Source organism: Porites lutea, chromosome 13, assembly GCF_958299795.1.
Source record: "Porites lutea chromosome 13, jaPorLute2.1, whole genome shotgun sequence".
In the NCBI taxonomy this organism is placed as follows: domain Eukaryota; kingdom Metazoa; phylum Cnidaria; class Anthozoa; order Scleractinia; family Poritidae; genus Porites; species Porites lutea.
In genome coordinates, this window is record NC_133213.1 from 14,075,654 (window position 1) to 14,098,653 (window position 23,000).

Here is a 23,000-nt window from a genome sequence, read left to right on the forward strand (position 1 = left end):
CAGAGGAACCGTCTTTAATTTCTTTTTTACGGGCAAATTTAACTTCAAAATTTTGAACGACTTTTTTTTGCGTAGTTTGCTATATACCGGACCGGTACCGGTTTATAATTATTCCCAGGGGCAGATAGTGGGGGCGAAGGACTCTAAATTGGCAGAAAAAATGCTCAAAGAAAAGAACGGGGAGAAGAGCTCTTACCAGAATAGTTGGTTCCAAATGGCCGCGTCCTTTCTGGCTTCTTATTGGCGCCAGAAAACATTTGTCAGGGGCTCTTCTCCCCATTCTTTACTGTTCTTCTGCCCGTTATGACTTTCCCTCGCACCCACTATGTGATCAACGATGCTCCATCCTGCAGACAACCTCCTTACTCCCTCCCTGACGGTTTTGTTGTGAATTGAACTGCGCGCGCATGATCACTAACTACAGCTGGACTTGAGAGGCTTCGTTCAACTCTATGGAAACCTAAACGATGTCCGCAAATTACAACTTGACAATGTACAATCGATTGGCTTGCGCCAGCAGATTTTTCAAGATTTGGGAACAATTCTGGTGGATTTATTAACGATTTCATGGCCTCAAGCACTCTTGTTTTCGAGCAAGATGCGACTTTGGAAGGGATAAAGGTTTGTTGTGTTCTACTCCCTCTTTGAAATTGAAACTAAACCGCTTCATATACAAAACCTCATTAGCTGGGCGATAATATTTTATCGCTGCGACAAAATTAAAATCTTTGAAAACATCTCTGTTAGAAATTCTTCTAAAGTTAGTTTTAATCTTACTGGACAGCTCGCTGGTTTTTTTTAGCGCCCGCGCGCTTTGTTTTGCTTGATTGCGAAATGCTGGACCGGTTTTCTTCGATTCCCGATATTGTATTAATTGCTTCGACTGTTTGACCTCTCTGCCATCGTTATACGGTATTTATATGCCTTCAAAAGAAGCTTGTGTATCGTGGAAAACGTGTATGATAGTCATCACTTCTTTAAGGTCATCTTAACTGAACTGGAACGTTAACAGTACATGTTTTTCATCACATGTTGCGATCGACGTACCTACGTGAAAGTGCGGCCTCCCTCAGTTGTTAAGCCCGTGTGTTACTTATGGCTAACCCTATCCCGATCGGTAGCTTATTTAACTGAATTAAGACAACTCCAAATTCGGTTCCAAAAATTTGTAGCAAAAATTGGGTTTTACTTTAAAAGAGCGAGGTGGTTATAAATGATTTCTTCAAAAAATTATGTTCAGAGGTTTGACTTTATGCTCGAAGTAAAAGCGCGCGGATTAGTTTTGTGCAAGCAGACTTGTTCTTAGGTTGTTGTAAAGCTTCGATTATTTTTCTTCATACAAAAGAGGTCAAGTTTTAGATTAGGTTGATGATAAAATGATAACGTTACGCTCGGGAGCTACAATGTAGCCTAGCCACGCTAATAATTATTCTCTCCTTAGTCTGTATTGTGTTTTTCGACTTGTCACTTTATTGCTATGGTAAATGTTTACACTGTCACCAGGGATTATGTTTTTGGTTGTCAAAACACGTAAATCGTCCGTATTTGATGTGAATTTCAGAGAGTTTTAATTTCAACGTCACTCTTCTATCTAACATTTCTTTCTATCTAATGTTGAAATTGAAATACGTTCTTTTTATCTCTCCATTGAATCTGTCTTTCACGACCCACAACATTTGACAGGTCTAGAAGCCCAAGTGTTTTTTTGCGCCGTAGATTGCGTTTAAAGAGTCTAAAGTGATCAAAACGTTTGTTGAAAATTGCTGCGAGCTGTCACTCTCCGTAAACTAAACTAATTAAATGTTTATTTGTGAAATAATAGTATCCTCTAAAAATCTCTGCAACTTGACAAATGTGTTTGCTTTGTTTGCTTTTCTTTGTTGCCTTATGGTGTGCTTTACAAAGTGCAAAATGTGAGCAAAACACCATGAAAAGCATTTAATAAATATTACATCAGCAGTGAATAGTATTACTTTAATTGATTTATTGTTGAGTTTTTTGGTTTTGCTTTTAAAGAATGTTATTTTCAAGTTTAAACATCTGTACAGTGCTTTCACTTCAAGTGTCATATGTCCTGTGAAACTTCTGATAGAGCGAGAGGACAGAACTAGCAGTTTCCCATTCTCAAGAAAAAAGGCGGAGTTTGCCCAAAAATGAACCTTAAGTTTTCAAGAAAGGACAAGTAGCTCAACAATGGCTAAGAGGCTGTTCAACTGCAAAAAGTTTTTTGATTAAGCATGTTTTTTCAAAAAGTCTTTGCTACCTTTCTTTAACGTGTACAGTGGAATTCCATTTTTTTAAACCTCCTTGGAATGGAAGTAATTGATTTGAAAAATTACAGATCTTTAGGAGTAAAGTTACAGTGTTGGTAGGAGAAGGAATTTTTCAGTTTTTGTATAATGTATCGAGGCTTGAAAAATTGTAAACATGAAGGAAGTGAACACAGAGCAAAAATGTTTTGTATGAATAATTACAGTGTCCTTTAAAAACAGTGTTGTAAAGATGTTTTTTTTAATGGAAATCACAGATGTATTGAGCCACACTGAAAAAAATGTAAAACTGAATAAATTTGTGAATTTTCGTAACATATCATTTATGTCATATATATATATATAATTTGTTGATGTGTTTTTTTAATCTCTCTCAGGAAAAACTGCAGCAAGAGCAATCTGTTACCAAACTGGTACTGAGACACTGCAATGCTGTTTCATCAAGTGATCTGCAAGTTCTTTTGGAACATATAAACCCAGATCTTGATGTTCTGTCTGTTCATAACTGTCAATCATTTGATGATGATTTTGCTGGCAGGATATCAGAGCACTGCTCAAAACTCACAAGCATTTCGTTTACTGGGAACTGTGGGATGCTTTCAGCCACAGGAATATCTTTATTTGTGAAGAACTGCAAGAGTCTGAAACATGTAACAATAATGTCAACTGATTGTGATGACTTGGTAGTGGATGAAGATGACAACAAGGATGATAATGATAGTAACAACAAAAGCTGGTTTCTTAATGATGATATTTTTGCTTTATTTCTTGAGAGAACAGACTTGCAACTTGAGCACTTTGCTCTTTGTGGCTTTGAAGATATAACATCAACTGGTTTAAAACAGTTCTTAGCTCACGTTTCATCAAATCTAAAGTCTCTGGATGTTAGTGAACTTTCTGCTGTTAATGATAACACAGTTGAAGGATTGAATGATGTATGTTCAAATTTAACAGATGTGTCATTTAGTCACTGTAAGCTCACTGATAAAGGTGTTCAAATATTTTGCTCAAAATGCAAGATGCTTCAATCTATTAACCTTAGTGGCTGTCAAGATATTTCTGATGATTCAATTGTTGCTCTTTCATCAAACTGTTCTTTTTTGAAAAGAGTAGAACTTGGATGGTGCATTAACTTGACTGAAAAGTCGTTATGGGCTTTGATAAAGAACTGTAGTAATTTGACATATGTTGACATGTCACAATGTGCAATAAAGCACTTACCTTTTGAAATATTGGATCATCCATCACTTCAGGAACTGAAATTAAACGGTTGCACATCACTCAGGCTCCCTCCATTACAGACTGTTACCAAAGGACTTGAATCTTGTCGTGAATTTCTCAAGAAATGCAACCTGCAGTCTTTATGCCGAATGACTTTCCTCGGTAATCAAGGTAGTGGAAAAACAAGTTTAATGTCAAGCCTTCCCACAATGGTTCAATCTATTGCAGACACATCAACTGAAGGGGTACATGTGTCTTCCTGGAAACCATTCAAGAGTGGGAAAGGTAAGCCTCACTTTACAGCATGGGATAACCATCAAAATAATATAGTGCCAATTAATATGAGGGTGACTAATCCAATATTAAATTCAAGCAGTAGAGCACAAATAACACTCAAAATGAGTACAAATATCTCATGGTATTTGTACCTCAGAGGACTGGTTTTGACTGGTTTTCTTCAAACATCTCACATGTATGGTGTGTCTTGAAAACAAAGACCCCTAAGACCCCTAAGACTTAGCTAGGGGTCTTTGTTTTTAAGACACCTCACGTGTATGGCAGAATAACAACTTATACAAATACAAGTGAGAAGATGAAAGCAGACCTGAAGTAAACAACATCCATAAATACTGTACAGTCCCTGCAGAGGAACTGATCACTTTAAATCACTTCTAGTTTGGCTTTATAAGCAAAGTTTGAGGAAACTCAAGGTGGTAGACTCTAAAAGCTCTCTAAAGACTTTTTGAGAGGATTAATCGCAGTGAAGTTGAGGCTTCAAGTCCTTTGTTTACAAGTAGCTCTGTAAAGCTCCTTGAATTGGGAGATTTTTCTTCTTTGCATTGCAATTTGTTCTGCTCATTTTTTTCTACTTAGTAGAAACCATGATAAGCCTCACAATTTATTTGTCATTCTGTCTCTGTTTTACTGGCAAGACATGAAAGGTAGAACCTCAAAGCGCTGATGATAACCAAAAAAATTTATTTACTGAGTAAACCAGTTTGACAAGTTTTCCTTTCTGACCAATCAGCAATGATGTTGCACCCCACACATGAAAGCTACAAAGGAGTCACGTTAGTCTGTCATGCATTTTTGTTATATGGGCTCACCAAAATACAGTGTGAATTGAAAAATATCCCACAACACACTAAACCATTCAGTAAGATATTTTATTCTCTTTTATGCTGAATTGAAAGTTTTCAATAGAATCTGCGCAACTGTGTAGTGGTGTAATATGCAGTGGAATAATTCATCCTAAAGGGTGGACAAGTATTTGATCCCTGCAATAAAAAATATTGTATATTAATTGCGTATCACTGGCACAATTTTGTCTCTCACTGTGTAATGAGCTTGTGTAAATATGATGGGTATTGTATATTAAATGGGTATCACTGCCACAATTTTGTTCTTCGCTGTGTAATGAGCTTGTTTAGCAAGGAATAGCATTGTCTCTCCTAGTTCCTTCATACTCTAGAGAATGGGTTGAGATTCCACTCACTGTAGGACAGCTGTGTTATGTCTGACCTTACTGTACCCTCCTTGAGTGCCAGAGAACATAGTTTTATCAAAAATTGTATCATTCTTACCCACTTTAAGCACTCATTTATTTTTTAAAAATTTAGAGTCTATTGACCTTGGAACAGATGTGAATGAAAAGATGCTGTCACTTACAGTTGAGATGTGGGACTGTGGAGGAAGAGCAGTAAGTCCTTTTTTGATCCAGTTCAAATATTTAAATGAAATATTAATCCTAACTGATAATATTGTGGAAGACTTTCTAATAGACTTGTAGTTATTGATAGTAGACTGCTTGGACTGATGTGAAGGAACCAGTATTGTAGTACTGTAAGTAGAATTCAGGAAAGTTTTCTTATCATTTTTTTTGCAGTGCCTTCAGGGTGTCCATCCATTGTTCTTGAGTGAACATTCAGTGTATGTCATTGTATTTGATGTCCATGATCCATTCAAGATTGAGTCGGTCTTACGATGGATGCTTCTTATGAGGTCAAAGGCAAGTGACTCAAATTATGTACAAATTTAAATAAAGGCTTTATTTTAAACACTCAGACAGTTTGGGTTGGTAATCCAGCAGCTCATTTGATAAAAACTAAAAACATACAAGGCTGTGCTGTCAGAAAAATTAAAGGGATTCCAGTTCTCTAAGCCTGTGAAATCCAGGGAGTCCAGTATAGGATTTCTATGAGAAAAGGTAAGATTTCTGGTTGCCTGGTAACAAAAGTTAGGTGCTAGGGCCCTGCACTGAGCACTGCTAGAGCACAGCCTTGACATATTTCCATACATTGTAAATGACCTTTTCTGCGCCTCTTACTTCATACTATGGCTGTGCTACTGTGCTGTCTTGATGACCTTCCTACCCCTTAATCCTATTACCTTCCTACTCAGTGCTCTGTTCTAACACCCATGCCTTGTGCCTCTGCCACTGCTTTATCTTAGAACACTTTGTAACTTTTTCTTTCCACTGGGCTATCCTGCTGCTCTTTCCCAGCAGTGAAGGCTCTTACTGACCTTTTTCTATCGCCCTATCCCATTGCTCCACATACTGCCGTGTTCCATTATCCCTCACCACCACCCATTCTCCTACCCCATGCCACTGCCCTGTCCCACACCATATCCAATTATCCTGCTCTATCGCTGTGCTGCACCCTATGTCCCCCTACCCTTCCACTGCCCCACGTGACAATTTCACCACTATGACATCTTTCAGAGAAAAAGCAAATTAGAGCATGAACTCAGGAATTTGTATTGACTTAATTCTGGAATAGGATATATGCAGAATAATCCTGAACATGATTGTTTGATTGACCTGCTTTTCCAGTTCTGGAATAAGAAAATGTATGTATATTCCAAACAGTCATTTCCAAGGTCAAGTGGAGCGGAATGCTTGGAATAATTAGGAATAAAGATATCATTTTACTTGCTTTTGGTTTTCTTTAAATTTACTTAATAAAGGCAATGGTGACAACAAAACGACTTTTAAATGAGGAAGATGACATTCTCCTCACTAAAGGTTACCTCTAAATTAAGAACCTAGGTTATGCCATTTTATATACTTCAAAACACTATTAACATTGTGCTGATATATTTTCCAGGCACCTGCTTCTCCATTTGTTGTAGTAGGAACACATGCTGACAATGCTGATGACTGGAGTCCACTTGGAAATGAGGTTCTTGGGGCACTTAAAAAAGCTGATTCAAATCAGAGACAGGAAATCCAAACTGAAATAAACATGTTGAGGTAGGATGACTGGAAAGGACAATCAGTGATCAATCTTTCTCATTTTAATTCCCTGTTTGTTTGACATTACATGATCTTGTTAACATACAACGTAAGCCTGACCTATGGGAAACATTTTAATTATCTTATAGCAACAGGTAAATTTAGCGAATTTGAAAAATCTTTATTTAGCAGCACTTTGATTTAGGGGTTTTTCTCAAGTTTTGGAACATAAGTCACTAAATTTTTGCAATTTCATGAACTGACACTTCAGTGAATAAGGTAATCAAAACTTTTACGACGTCAATAGAACATTTATGTAAGTAATAAAAATCATATGATTTTATTACTTAGGTACTTCTCATTGATATTGTGTTAAGTAATTTCTGCAATCAATATGACTTGTCTTCCACCAGAGGTTTGAGGCAAGACAAATGCATAGAATTAAGAATCAACACACTAGAGAACCTGGTAAAACACTGGTCCAGCTTGCCACAGCAAGTGCACTTTGTAAGCACTCTGAAAGGAAAGGTAACTTAATCCATTGATTTCTTCACTATTAATAGTTTCTTTTAACAATTATGAACGTGTTGCTGAGCCATGTAGAACCACTTGTGAAATCCACTGGGTGACCAGCAAAGGGTTTTCTTTGAAAAACATCATCTTTTCAAGTCTCCTTTGTGAAAAAGTTTTGTGCCAGTGGCCTGCACCGGGCTCTGCTGGAGCTCAGTCTTGTCTGAAGATAGGCCTGCTTGCTAAAGTATTCTAGTTCACCCCTATAATACCAGCATTTCAAATAAAATCTACTTATTTCCTGCAGGAACAAACTTAGACTTTTTGGTATAAGATTTCAGGGTGCAAAATTTTTCATTCACTAAATCACAACATGCAGTATATAAAGTGCTGCTGCTGGTATCTCTCTTTTTAAATCTAGATTGAAAACAATAATTATTATTACAACTCCTTAGCTGATTCTCCGCTTGTAAAGAATACTTGTTTTTTTGCTGCTTTTGTCTCTTTAGTGTGTTTTGTTTTGCTTGCTTTTTATCCTAACTTGCATTTCAACATGATTTTGCCCCATGTTTGTTATATTTATTGTCTTAGGTTAGGTGGGAGCTCATGTAATAAGCCAGGGCCGGGTTGTTCAAAGTTGGGTTAAGATAACCCGGGGTTAGTGCAAAATTTGAATTCAGATTTGAAAGCTTAAAAAGCAAATTCAGTTTTATTCTTTCCGTCAACAGGTTAGTGATTGCATATTCTTAAAAATAACAGAGAAAATTATCCAAGAAAATGCTTTTGAAGAAAGAAAAAGAAAGCCGGGTTAAATTTAACCCTGGGTTAAGCGCTAATCGGCCTTCGAACAACTGGGCCCTGCAGGGCTACACTCCCTCGTCAGAAAAATACCACTGATTCTTCCACTTATGTAACTTATGTCACTTTTCACCTTGAACTATCGCTTTTCTTGGTAGGCAGTTCATACATAATTGTCTCTTGTTTAAACCTCTCTACGCATACAATGACAACGGCCACTAAAGCTCATCCCCAAATGCCAAAATCACCTCTCAAAAATGGCCAGTTTTTTCAGCAACTGATGAAAAAGTCAATAATGGACATGAAATTTGATCGTATGGCGCGTTGATTGTTAATCGCAGGAATCATAATTATTTTGATTGTGTACCATTTATACTGCTGCAGTGAGCATAAATTATTTCAATACTTATGGCGAATGTTGTGAACCTTTCTCGTTTTGTCCTGTTTACATTTTGATTCAAAACATTTTAAACAGTCAAGTTTTTTGTGTATTTTATCTCTATACAAGTCTTATTTATGATTGATTACAATTATGAGATAATACAGTAAGCACAAACTTAGCACAAGAAACATGTTGTGTACCCTTTAAAAAATTGTCAAATTATCCCCCTAGCTCCCCATAACAGCCACCTCTCCGCAACCTCCACTTTCTTCTGTCCGCAACTGGTGACCGTTGTGGAGAGTGTCGACTGTATATTTTTTCTGGCACTTTTGAAATTGAAACTGAACTGAAACTGATCTTTGTTCCATTCCCACTTTTTGCCTTTTTAGTTAGCTATTTTAAATAACACTCATACTACTTTTTTTCTCTCACATTTAGAGACATCATAGTCGATAACATCACAGCTTAACTAACAGACAACCATAACATCGCAACTTTTAAGTTAAAATTGACAATATGTCATGATAACCAGAGTTTAATAACATTTACTGTCATGATACAACTCACTTGACACTGAAGATGACTATACCATCACAACTTGTGGAAAAGTCAGTTATTGTCAATGACTTGAGTCCTATATTCAGGACTACACTCACCTGGCGCACAGATGATCATATTCCAGCTACTTACTATTTTTTCTCCTTTGCAGGGTATGACGGAGCTGCAACATACTGTCACTCAAACGTTAATGGATTCAACATTATTCCCTCACTTAACAGAAGACATTAGCCAAGCTATAATATACCTTCATTGTGAAATCCTGCTGTTACGTGAGAACAATACAATGCTGTTGTCTTGGGATCAGTACGTAGGATTGGCATCAGATGCAGGAATTACAGATGATGCTGTTATGAAAGCAACAGCAGTTTTAGAGTGTAAGGTAAGGTTAACACCTGAGTTGCTCTCATCTAATTCCCATTCAGGAGTTTCAATAAAAACTGAAGTAGCTAGCAGGTTAAAGTAACCGCTTGTATCAATAAGGGGATGTAAGTATCCTTTCCCTAGGGGGTTCAGAAAAATTTGATTCTAGCTATCTAGGGACTAAATGGTTTAAAAAAGAACATGACTGTATTTCATTAAAGAAAATGTTGCTTTCATTTAAGGTTCAACGAACAAATGACATTAATTAAATTATGTACATTTGGATGTGAACAAATTTTGTGTAAACCTATAAAAATGGTGACAAATTGACTGAAATAGAGTTCATGTAACTAAAGCATCACAAATCCAGTGGGTATTTTTTGGGCCGGATTTTGTGAAATTTTTTCTTTTTTGCAACTTGTAAAACTAGTTGCCTCTTCTTTCAGGAAAAATAGCTGACTTCTCTGGGCAAAGTAACTCACTGTAGAAGACATGTTTCCTTGGTTGTCATGCAGTGGTTATTGAGACCCATGCTCATTAGCAAAATGAAATTCACACTTTACTGACATGTGCAGTTCCAGAAATATGCTTGCTTTAAGTATTGATAATATTGTTCATAATGTGTGGCTTTTGCAGGGTTGTATTGTGGTCTTTAACATTCCCACATCTTACCAGAACCAAGGCCCTTCCAGGACTGTTTGTGTGAACCCTAGTGCTCTCTTGAACTGCATAGCAGGGGTCCTGTGTGAGACAGATCCCCGTGAATATGTCCCTCAGTTTGTTAAGGCTGGTAAAGTGGAGAGGTTCTGGCCCACAGGTGCAAAACCCAATGAATGGACTTTGAGAGCAGCCATTGATGACATTGTGAGCAAAGGATTCGTGCGAGAGTCTGTTGTGCCACTATGTTTTCAGGTAAAATTTGTTAGAATTTTTTTCTCACCTTGTTTTCCGTCATCTTCCTTTTGAAATGTAGTAAATAACCTGCTTTTCATGCTGCCAAAAAGCTCACCAGTTGGTAAATTTTCCTTGAAGACAAATCACTATGAGTTACACACGGCATTGATTCATCATTAGATTCCCACACTTCTTGATGAAGCAGAGCTACAGAATGTGATCAGTTTGTTCAGAAGCCTGGGTTTCCTGGTGGAAGGTGCTCCGAAGGGGAACTATGATGTTGAACTAGTGATGTCGCAGTACAAAACTTGTTCAGTGTTCAAAAGGTACTACCTCCCGCTCATGCCCAAGCTACCTACAGATCCAAAGGTGATTAGACTGAATCAATTTAATTTTAGAATTTAATTTGTTAGAAAGAATAGTACTCTGAATAAGGCTAAAGAAAAAAATTGTTCATACCTTTAGATTTTTACCTATTCTAAAAACTAACAACTTCTTGTTTTTGTTAGGCAAATGTGAATGATTACTTTTTTAAAAAATTGTTGAAGTTCAAAACAATCTTTAGGTTAAAAAGATTTTTTGTTTGTCTTTTGTAGCTCTAATAATTTTATTCAGTTTCTTTTGACTCCTTCCTCTAATTAATAGTTAAGGTTAGGCAGGGATGTGGATAGCTAAGGAAAAGCTAAGGAAGCTTTTTTATTAAGTGTATCTTGAAATATGCTTTGCTTTCTAAAGAATTACAGATGTATGTACGGACTTGCCTCCCATTAAGATGTGTGTGCATACAAAGAGGTCTTGTTGGATATTTTGTCATACACCAGTTGAAAGTCTTGCCTAAATAGCATGCATATAATGTGTTTTACGTTAGGATGAAACTGTATGGCCCAGTTCCCTCCCAGAAGGTCACATCCAGGTGGGATGGCGTTACAATTTCCACGATCACGTGACTGTTGACAGTATAGCACCACTGTTAATAGGTGCATGCGCCAACTTGAAGCCTTCCTGTGAAATTCTCTCATACTGGAACTCTGGTGCCATTTTGAAAGTTGGTCCTGTGACTGTGAAGATATCACGTGATAATACTACCCTGGATGTGATTGGTCGGTGTAAGATCGCAGACGGAAGTAAGCAGGCCCTTATCATGACATGGATCGTTTTGGCCAAGTATTTCCATGTGAATGAAACTTTACTGATGAATTATAAGGGGATGTGTCCGGAGGTGAGAAAAATGTGTTAATCTGGGACCTGAGACTGGAATACAGCGATCTGTCAACAGCTACCTCTGTAAGACAGATACTGTATTTCCTTGAATAATAGCCGGGGGTGAATAATTCTTTTTTTGACCCAAAAGGGGGCGATTACTCAAAGGAGGCTATTATTTCAAATATTGCTTAACAGAAGTCATGCCCTAAATATTTTGTTCTAATCACATCAAATATACTGAACATTGACATTTAAAGTGTTCCAAATTTGGTTCCTTGATTAATTTTCAATGTCAATGTCATCGGTTTCAGAGCTTGAATCGTCACTGATCAGTTTTGCTGGATCAAACTCCACTTTAGCTTCATCTTGCAATTTTACCACTGTGGGTATCCCTAGTGGGTAACCTATATGGGTGGGGGGTGACTATTAATTTGAGGGAGGCGATTATTTTGAGCATTTCCGTCAAAGGGGAACGATTAATCGAGGGACAGCTATTATTCGAGGAAATACGGTACCTTGCTAAGACAGACAGCTAGAGTTGGTCCCTGGCTTTTTTTACTTCTTGTATTTGATTCTCCGGTAAGATGAACATCTCTTTAGACAGATGCTTAGTGTCAGTCCCAAGGTGTTTGCCTTAGGGAGCGTTGACTGAACTGTAGCTTAATGTTCCATGAGATAGCGAGGAGTCAGATGAGGTGGTTAAGGTTATTGAAACAGTTAAAAAAACATTTTACTCAAATACATGTAGTTCGGGTAAAAATGAACTAATGCCGTGCTTAGAACTATCAACATTTCAGTTGTAGAACTCCAATACCTCTTGCAGTTGTTTTATTATTGTGTGTAAAGTCCTTGTGTTGTTTTCAGAAGGTCATGGGTGATCATCCTATGTATAATTGTCACTTGTGGTTGCTCAACAATGTCTGCTATGCAATGCTATGTCGGCTAATGTTTTTGTAACTGTCACTTTCAACAGATCACTGTGCCAATCGTTGGCTGCAACCGACCCAAGCATAAACCACTTCATGAGTTAGTGAGTGAATACAATTCACAAGTGAAACATCACACAAACTATTGCTGGTTTATACCGCCTGCAGGTGAGACAAACAATCTGGCTGTGTTTGAGCCTTGTGTAGATGTTTACCTATAAGAATCTGAAGATCTCTATATTAGCAATTAAAGGGAGAATCGATTGGAAGGCGCCTACAGTTCTATAAGCTGTATTTGATGACTGGGAAGGAACAACAATATTCCAAGATGCGCTATCAATTTTTTATTTTTTTGTTCCTTTTTTTTCCTTTTTGTTCCCAGCTTTGGATACTGATGAACACATTGAAATTCCAGAAGACACAATCAGTTGGCTGGCTGGTATTGCCTGTAAGTATTTTTACCTTACTTAATACGTTAATTTGTGACATTGACCCTTTACGCAGGTTTCCATTTTTTGTGGTAACTCCGTTTGACTGTGAGTGAGTAGGTCTTTTTTAAACATTGCCTAATTTATGGGCAAAATCCCAGTCCTTTCTAACTTGTTTCTTCTTTGGTGGAATTCTGTTGGTCTTGTTTTCATGCTTTTAAATTTGGGAGTAACTGCACAATACCCGGCCACTTTGTAGCTATACCCCTAAAACAGTGGCTACGTGGCAACGCGGCTACGTAAGAGACTACGTAGGCGCGTAGCCACTGTTTTAGGGGTATACTGGCTGGGTATTCTTGCAGTTGAGCCTAAATTTGAAATTGAAATACAGGCCTTTGTCAGATATAATTTCTTCTAAGTAGAACCTTGCTGCATTTTTTGTGACTAATTGTTGATCCTCAAATGCAGCGCATATCACTTCCAGGCGAGTTACAACTCGATGCCAAAGTTAGTTTATGTATGACTCAGGCTTGTAATATTTTTCTTAGGTAAATCCATGTTATACGTAAGTTATCACCCCCACCAACAGCATGAGGTCAAGCTTCTAAAGCAGTTTCTGGACTTGGCCGGGTTTGACTGCCTTGGGGATTGGGCACTAGCTGGCAAAACAGGACCAGAACTGATTGAAACACGTCGGAAGCAAATCGCGGGCTCATCGCTATTCCTTGCCTTTGTCACACCGCAGTAAGTAAACATTGAACTTAGTTATGGTATTCAACCTACAGAATCTAGCCTGCGAATACAGTCGTCTCTCCTCGCTCCTACTACCGCAGAAACGAGTTGTTTGGAGGAAGATCAGTGCGGCAAATCCCAGCGTTGCTGTAAATAAAACATATGAGTTGTTTTGTTGACTAGCCCTGGACTTGCGTTAATCACCTTTGATTGGACCATCATTGCTGTGCTGTGATTGGTTGGATGTATGTAATGCACTTTGCTTCTTGGCTGTTGGTTTCAGATTGAATATTTTTCCCCTGGTTGCCAGAAATTTTTTATGCGTGTTTCCAGATTTCGTCAAGTCCTTTTCCGGGGGCACGCAACGACTTTTTTCTTACTAGGAGAAGCAAATATTGGCTAGAAATTTCTAAGGCTCAAGAAAGGCTAAAAATGTCTGAACTATTCCACTCGTCTAAGAGTACGCAGAGTTTGTGTATTAAATTGACTGCGATTTTCAGAGGTTGGGTTTTTCACATTTTATTACTACGATATTGCGATAATTGAAAGGAAAAAAGGAAAAAATTCCCCTAGAATCTTCTAATGAATGTTCAGCTACTCTATGTCCTGAAACTTTCGAACGGAACCATCAGGGTAATAGCCAACAGTTTCGAATGAGACGGCCAAACTCCCCCCAAAAACGTCCGAACAGATAAATGAGTTTAAGGCCAGCTCCAAGTTAATTATCTTATCAGGCTTTTAAAAAGCATGCAGAAAACCATTTGAGAGACTTCTGACGTATTTGAAACTTTCAGTCGTTTCCTAGGGTGCGTGCCCCTGTTTATAGTAACCCGCGCGTGAAAAGTATTCTCGCGCGGGCTCGTACCGAACCATCCAATCGCAAGCGAGAAAAAAAAAATCCTCAGGTACCCAGGGTAGAATATTTCGCTGTGACATTTCTTCATGATATAATAAAAAAGGCGTCCTTTGAGTCCTGCAGGTGTACAAACAGACAGTATAAGGAAACAATTCTAGTTTGTTTTTCTTGCGTTATGCGGTAAAAAAGCTTAGAAATCTTTACGTGCCAGTTGTCATTAAAACCCTGCCATTTGCAAACATTTCTTTTGATGATACTTCTGTCCTTTTTAGTGGTCAAGATATCGATTTAAATGAAAGCTGCTGTCTGAGACGTATTTTCCAATGGTACTGTTGATTATGCTGTTCAAGGTGGTTTAAATTTTGAGTCTTTGAATGAAATCCTTGCGTGTCATCGTTCATATGAAAGCTACTGAGCAGTACTTTAACTTGGGATGGCGCTTTTTTTTTCTTCAGTATTTTCAAAAATTGAAATTTAAGATATTCTTGAATGTTTTTCTTTCCACTGTCTAAGAAATATATGAAACCCAGGTAGACTACGTCGAAAACATGTCGGCAGCATTAGAAAACAGTCGGCTTTACTTAAAGTTCTCATGATTACTAATTCAAACTCTGATGACTGCAAAAAAAATGCTTTTTGGCGAAACAGAGTACTTTTACCAGCGCATTCCTAACATCTAAGGTTCAATTTTGAACTTAAAATATTTTCAACTTTTAATCGACACATCTGAAAAATTATAGTGAGGGCGTATATTTTGTACGTGCTTTTATGGCTGTTGTTAGACCTTTAAAAGAGATAAGCATTGTCAAATTTGTCGTCTAAGTGATCTTCTTTGTTGGACGTAATAGCAGTTATTTTTATGCAAATAATTGTTTCTTGGCTTAAGTGTAAACACGTAAAAGTGCATTAAACCTCCTCTGACAAAACGTTTGTAGTTGTGACAACAGTGAACACTCGAACAACATGCTTTTATAGAATAATACTTCATCAGGATCATAATTTGATAAAGGTACATTTATTCTTATTACTGTTCTTTTTAGCTTTTTTTTTTTTGCAGAAACCCTCTAACGTCCGTTTTCTGACTGAAATCCGGTGTCGAACCAATTTTTCATCTATTGTTTGTTACTTAGATGGTTCTAAAAGTTTATATTTTGACCTTAAATTGTCGAATTGTTTCTTACCTCCGTTCAGACGAAACAAACTAAAAATGGTTCGCTAAAAAACTGGCCAAGATCGGAAAATCCATCGATGAATCAATGTCGAAGAGTAACGACCGTCTTAAACTGCGCTTTTCGGAGTCAAAGGGATGTTTTAGTTGAATTTTTTCTTTCGAGTTGTTCTCCGACGCAGTCTTTTATTCGCCGTAAAGGTAAAATTTTACTGACTGACTGACGCAGTTAAAAGTGATGCAGTAACCGCGCGTGGACACGTATGAAGCGTACCGCTTATCACCAGCTTTCACCAAGTTCAATATGTAAATTTTTAATTTCTCAAATGTTAATTTTTTAAAGGGCTAACAGCGTCTCGCTGTAACCGCTACAACATGTGCTGTATGAAAAACTTTTATTGTTCTAGGCGAGAATTTTTCCGAGTTTCAAAGGTTGTTGCGTGAGCTTTGGGTTTTCTAAAAAATAATGTTTCGACTGCAAGAAACGTTTGCTGTTAAAAAAGATCTGTATCGCGAGTTCTGGTCTTAAATTCCTTGTTATAAAATTTTATTTCTTCTTTGAACTGGATGAGAGACAGTTGATGTAGTAAAATAAAACAAAATTGTTGAAGATGATTCACACTATCCTCTTTAAATGAGATCGTTTATGTAAACGTAACTTGCACGTTGCTACGGCAACCGCGATTTAAAAAGTCTGTTTAGGCAGGCTGTCGCGGGCCGGCAGAAAATTCAGTGTCCTAGTGAAATACAAGCCGTAGGAAAATCTATTTATTTGCTTTTCAAAAGCAAATATTCATCATTTGCAATTTTCGAAATTTTACAGTTGCTGACGGTTGGTAATACAATTCGTAGGCTTCCCATAGTTTGGTTTCCTGCCAATTTATTACTGCTTTTGTCACTGCTTTTGAAGTCAGAGCATGAAAACTTTGAAACCAACATGTCTTTCGATTCGCGCACGAGTATTAACTTTTTGCCAGTGTGTCACCAACTAAATGAATTTGTTGTTTTTATTGATTTTTGCCGTTGCTGAAATGAAAGAACTTTATAGATCCCGCTACATAATGGAGTTAGTTACCAAGCCGTATCTCGGTTGGTTTCGTCAGTGTTTCATCTTTTCAGTCTTGAGACTTGCTAAATTTTCTGCAATTGCTTTATATCAAGCAAAATTTTCGTTTATTTTGCTTTCGTTTTTGAGTGTTGCTAAAATTCGTGTACCTGGTGATACAGCCGTTTTTTTATGCATATATTTTTTGCTTTGTCGTTTTTATTTTTTTACTGAGTCAAAATTTACCGAAACAGATGCGATTATCAGCGGCATTGGACAACCCGTGAAATAACACAGTTGACACTCCAAATGACGTCAAACGTTATGAATATCAGCTGCTCGTTCTTATATTTCTGGTTTTGAGCTGCCGTATCCACGGTAATAAACAAACTTGTCGCCACAAAATCATTCGGTTATCTTCGCCGTCCTTATTTGTGTCGCATCTATCACACTGCCTTGGTTTATTTGCGAGGAATAGAAAGCTGTAAAGGTATAAACCTTTGAAGATACGAAGCACAAAGCACTCGAGGTACACATCCTATTTTCTGATCATGCATGCAGTAAAATGTAATTTTAATGTGCATTGATTTTAATCGGTTGCGAAACCCTGTGTGAAATATTAGATTTTGAGCTGTTCTCTTTAATTCAAGCCATGGTGAAGTCCGTGAAATCTGTGATTTTCACGCCGTAACCACCTTATCTCGATTTTCTCTGATGTCGGATTGAATACAATGGCTTTAACGCTGTATTTCGTGTACGATGTTAGTTCAATTTCAACTGGTAAATTTTGTATTTTTGCCGAGTTTAAATATCCAATATTGGAACCTTCTTTCGTTGTTTATCTTGAATTGTCAATTGATAACACTAAGACTATCATTTCTGTGTGTGTGATGATGATGAGGCCTTCAGTATTGTAGTAAGCCGTCGATGTTGGATGCTGCATGCCATGCAATATTCAGAATATTGAAAATGGCGACCCATTTGAATGTAATATCAATCTTTTATTGCCTTTCTGTTGACAGTTTTGTTCAATTTTACCAGGAGATTAACGCGATCAATTATTTTCGTTATTTTCTGGGAAATGAGATGTTTTGCGAGCAAAACCTTTTGCTATTTAAACGAGCATCATACAGCGGACAATATCATTTAATATTTCCATGTAGTGTCTTCACCATCAAGCTGCTACGAGGCCCTCGAGTTTTTCAGAAAGAAAAAATGTAAAAAATTAACCTTTATTCAGTGGTTTGAGTGAAGCCAATTCAAAGTAACAGCGTTGTTAACTGTTTCGACTGTTTGCCATCGTGACCTCGTTAAATGATAAAGAAACAGTGAACTACACTTTAAAACTTAGTTCGCCATTTTAAACTGATATGTTTTAAACGAGAGACTAATTAAACTAAACGCTGTGGATTTTGTTTTGTTTCAAGTAACCGTAGTGACAGCGATTTTATTCATTCATTTATCCTATTTTGAAGAAACTCTGAACCGGGAAAAATATTGGCGTTGGTCATAAAAGTAGTTTAGGTCAGGAGTCGGCTCCTGTTTAGGTACGTGGTGTGGCATCAAAATGAGGTATACTGTTACTACTCGTGATCTTCTATTCATAGTCTGTCGAGTTGGGTTGATCTTAAAGAAATTATGTCTGTCGTAAAGCGGTTATTTCTTCAGAGAGACTTCAGATCTAAACAAGAATTGTTTAAAAATGTTAGTGACAAAATATTTTCTACCAGCATTTCACTTCTTGACAACTTCCTGCTTGATTATTTCTCTGTCTAGGTGTAAAAATTGTATTTGTAAAATATTAGATCCAGCTGTGTCGGAAGCATTTGTAACTGAGAAGGAAAAACTTCCGAAAAAATTTCATGGCCAATAATGCATGAATTGTAAACTGAATATTACTTTCTTAACGTTTGTTTAAAAATTTTCTCATTTCTCGGGAACTTGTTTTCATGTATTTCGTGAAAACCGCAGTCGTGATTACTTAAAATATTGTTTGTGCACCCGGAATTCACACATGAAAAAAAAAAAAAAAACAATGGCCGTATTTACTGTGTGACTGAACTGACATGGGTTAATTTTGAAGGTATTGCCCAGTCTTTCCTTTGATTTCACGCCACTCAGAATTTATTTCCTCTCGTCAGTTGACTAGAAAATTGTATACTTTTAGCTGATTGTTAATGTTAGTTTATTTAGCGGTCAAATTTGATCGTGTAAATCATCCGTGGGAAATCTGTTGGATTAGCCGGGTCAAAACCTGGTGAAGAGGACTTAGTCTCCTCAACTTGCAAAATAAAATTCCTTCACGCGTACAGGTATTCCATGTAGTGCATCTGCTCAGCTTCGTTTTCCCTTAGCACTCCTTAGCGGCTAATTGCACCGTGTAATTTACAACCTTGGGTAACGAAGAAAGGTCCACAGAGAGCGAATGTGAAGGCGGTGCCGCGAGGGAAGAGTCATCGTTCATACAAAATGCGGTAATATTCAGGTTGACACGCGCAAGGGGTGCAATGGCATGCATGGCAAGCGATCTCCGTGAGCTAACAACTTGAATATGTACCCCGAATAAGCGTGCAGACATTTCCAGTGTGCTTGTCAACACTGTGCTTGCAGTATGTTTCCACGCATTTTTCTTTTTCTTCTTGATTTACATACTAAGAATCTCCTGATATACCGTAATATCAGCAGAACCACTTTGCACATAGTAACAAAAAGCAGATTATACCTGGAATGGCCTGCGAGCAAGCTCTCCCGGGGCTCCCGGGGGGTACGGCGGTGGGAAAGGGCGCTCTGGCCTCGCCGCCAGAGCGCCCTGGGAGAGCCTGCTCGCAGGCTATACCTGGAAGCTTTCATTTGAACTTCACCCTTAATGCTGATTGAGAAACCAAGATATCGGCAACTAATCTTTGGTTATTTGGTAACTTTAAGGTACCTGGACTGGACTCGGGCCACTCAGGATGTAAACACTGCTCTCTCACACAACAAACCCCTCGTTTCAGTTCTGTTTGATAAATCTACCTGGGAACAGGAGGGACATGAATTGGGGTCCTTGTTAAAGGATCACGGAGTGTGCCTGGATTTAAGTGCTGGTTCAGGGAGTGCCCTCTCTCACCAGTACGATCAGGGACAAGTGAGTCGGCTAATCACTTACTGTAACGGGACTCTGTACGGTACCGGGGACATACACCCACCGGAACCTCCCCGCACTCCGGAACACGAGGCACAGGTAAGACCGCATCGTGAATTTACTTCCAAGTTTAAACCCAAGTTTCAAGATGCAAGGTGGATTTTTTTAACAGCTACAGTTAAGACGGTTATGACGTGGATACTGGCGCTTCCGTTGTAAAGAATCTTAAAGTGGCTATGTCGCACTATTTGTTATCTCTTTAGAACCGTAAAACCTGTCTTTGCATCAATTGAATTCCCAAAAGTAATGGTCCAGTTTTGTTATTTACGACTGTATGTAAGCATTGAAACTGTTTTTCAAATTTTAATGCTATGCCTACAAATAAAGACCCAAATGTTATTATGTTTAGTGCTGCCCGATGAAATTTGTTTCAGTGATATTTTCTTCACCACTCTACCCTTTGTGTTTAGGTAAAGGTAGTAAGTAATGATTGCAGCACAGAATTTATCTAAGTCATAGCCGGGCCCTCTAGGCCCCATGCTCTCATGCCCCAGGCCCTTCCTTATTTCTAAAACTTTCCCAAAACCCTTGATGCAAAGTGTATTTCTGTTTGTTTATACGCGCCAAGTTTCTAAAGCATTTTTGGTGATTTAGGTAAACAACGCGAACCTTGACTCCTGTTCTGTGGAGGTGGAAACAGACGCTGTCCCCAGTAAACCGAAAACAAGTGTGGAAGCCGATCGTAAGCCTTCAAAAACGGCATCCGATAAAATAACCGAGGACGAAAAAGTCGCCGAGCAAATCAGGCGCATGGCCGCGAGTGCGGTAGCGGCCGCTGTCGCGGGCGCAACAGCCCAGCAGATTTCCACATCAAAGCATTCTACTCCCGCCATAAAAGCAGCCGCTGCTGCTGCAGACGTTGCGCAGGCGGTTGCTAATGGCAACAGTGACGGTGCCGCGCAGGCGGTTTCAAAAGTGGCAAAAATTGTGGAGGACGAACGTCTAAGATTGAACTCTATCGCATCACACAACGGCTCTGCAACCAGGCCTCCTCCCAAGAGTGCTACCTGTATATTACTTTAGTCTCCAGTCACCTGTTTTACATTTACTGTGCCCATCATCAAAGTCAAGTACTTTTAGGCGCATTTCTCCTACGATGTTAGGCAGCAAGTTCAATTTGTAAATAAGTAACCACTGGTTGAGATACGTTGTCCATGTAGCAAACTACTGGAGGCGAAATTTCTCATTTTATCATTGGTTTCTGAAAACTTGCTGCGGAAAATATCGCTAGGTGTTCGTGAAACTTGGAAGGAAAAAATAATATGGCCGGAACGCAAATTAATGTTTAAGGTGAACACGCGGCTTATTAAGCTTTCTAGCAACCTAGGCGTATCGTCTTTTGATTTTGTAGTATATTAAGGAGTGATTCATCAACACAAAAGAGGCCAGGCCTTCATGTTTGGTAAAGTGCAGCTTTAGATGAGGCAAGATAAAGTAATTTCAACGTGGTTTCCTGACCGAGTGAAAATTAGGTTGTTGAGGACAAGGATTTGCCAAGTTCATTACTGCGCTTTTCACAAACATGCGAATTCTGAAGTTCAAAAGTCAACTGACGATTGCGTTTTTCGCTGCCGTCAATCATCTTAACGTACCTCTTAGGAAGCAAAACTTTACTTTAACGGGTTTAAAAGGTCAAGGTTTGTGATTTGTGATTGGTGGATTTCGATCCGTTTTGTGTGTTTCTGTGTTTCAAGGTTCGTTGCTTGTGATCGTAATTATGATTGACGGCAGCAAAAAACGCAATTGTGAAGGCGGCTTTTGAACTTTAGAGCTCGCATGTTTGTGAAAAGCGCAGTAAGTACATCTGTAGGTCATCAGACTTTCACCAAACTATAGTAAGATTTTAAAGGATACACCAGAAACCGCTGGACGAAAATTTTAATCGTTTGGAGTTAAGACACGTTATGAGAAAATACCTAGATTGTTTCCTCATTGCCGATATACTTGTAACTTCAAATAGTCCGAATGTTTATTAACGGCATCATTAGTAACGAGGAAAGCAAGTGATTCTAAAATGCAATGAATTGTTGAATTTTGGTCAGAGAAAAAAACTCAGCGATTATCAGGTTCACATGGGGTGTCACGTCAGGCCTTGACGTATTTTCTATCATTGTCTTTTCAGTGTTAGGTAACGTGTGTTAGTTAACGGCAGTCGTTCCATTATTGGGCTATTCAATGCCTGGTTTACTCATACAACGTTTACTCATGCGTGTGTTGCACGTGCTTTTACTTGCGTCGTAGGAGCTATTGGGTATTACTCTTTCTTTGTTCACGTGCGTTTACACGTGCTTATCAATTGTTCACTTAGTATCAGTTGCAGGTTTCTTTTTCAGTGCGATTAGCTGATAAATCTTTAGTCAGTATCCTGTTACCCTGTTACGTTAACTTCACTTAACGACAGTCTTAAGAAAAACTTCCTTTCAAACCAAACTCGAAATTATAAGGTCACAGCCGATCAGGATCCCTTAGTTTATACGTAAATTTGAATTGATAGTGGGGTTTTTATTAGTTGTCGAAACAGAATTCTACTTGCACAAAACGTGTTTGTAGCGTATTTGTCGTGGTTTAATTTTATCTTTGGTTCATTTTTTATTAACCTTGTTTCAAACTCATTGATACATTTACCATACCCAAAAACAAAAAAAGGTAAAATTTCAACCAAGGATTAAATGAAACCACAACATATTAAATAATTGTAAATATCAAATTTTTGCGAACAAAGTTCTACAATATTATCCAGACAGAGAGAGAGAAAAAAACCTAATATATTGACCTTGAAGATAAATTAATATTAATTTATTTTCTTTCATATTTGTATTTGATTCATTTATTATTATTTTAAATTGAGCACTTCCACCCAAGTGATTATATTTCTACTGACGTAAAGCTAGAAAATCCAGTCGCAAAGTTCTAGAAAATCAGTTTAATTTCTGTACTCTTAGTTCTCGTGCTCTTTCTGTTTTGTTTTGTTTATCAAAGCGATGTAAGAACGTTTTGTACATCTTCTCTGTACCAGAATTCTAGTTAATAAATCATACTGTGTTTAAGCGTTACGTTTGAACTAAATATGCCAAGTATAATAAAAAATCCAGCTCCCATCTCGTGGGCGTTTTTGGTTAGAGGGACACTGGTCCCGAAAGTATATTCATTTTCGTTAGTTTAACTAAAGTTGCGAGAATATGTTCGTTAGGGGTTTTAAAAGGACTTATAAGCGGAGGGGCCTACAC

General features: G+C 38.0%; 1 protein-coding gene across 1 annotated transcript; it reads left to right on the plus strand.

Annotated features, from left to right (window-relative positions):
* The first annotated feature begins 429 nt into the window (after positions 1 to 429).
* On the plus strand, positions 430 to 22,915 carry LOC140922228 (uncharacterized). Its single transcript, XM_073372211.1, has 15 exons — positions 430 to 621; positions 2,648 to 3,776; positions 5,111 to 5,190; positions 5,377 to 5,499; positions 6,599 to 6,744; positions 7,140 to 7,254; positions 9,126 to 9,356; positions 9,974 to 10,249; positions 10,412 to 10,600; positions 11,100 to 11,450; positions 12,408 to 12,528; positions 12,743 to 12,808; positions 13,337 to 13,532; positions 19,515 to 19,812; positions 20,368 to 22,915. Exons 1-15 carry the CDS (start codon positions 568 to 570, stop codon positions 20,794 to 20,796), a joined length of 3,804 nt encoding a protein of 1,267 aa, XP_073228312.1. The 5' UTR covers positions 430 to 567; the 3' UTR covers positions 20,797 to 22,915.
* The last annotated feature ends 85 nt before the right edge of the window (positions 22,916 to 23,000 follow it).

Excerpts from the sequence above, each read along its gene's own strand:
- LOC140922228 (XM_073372211.1), top strand. The coding sequence starts at position 568 with ATGGCCTCAAGCACTCTTGTTTTCGAGCAAGATGCGACTTTGGAAGGG. Across the intron at positions 9,357-9,973 it reads CAGCAGTTTTAGAGTGTAAG|GGTTGTATTGTGGTCTTTAA; the intron begins GTAAGGTTAACA and ends TGGCTTTTGCAG. Across the intron at positions 10,601-11,099 it reads AGCTACCTACAGATCCAAAG|GATGAAACTGTATGGCCCAG; the intron begins GTGATTAGACTG and ends GTTTTACGTTAG.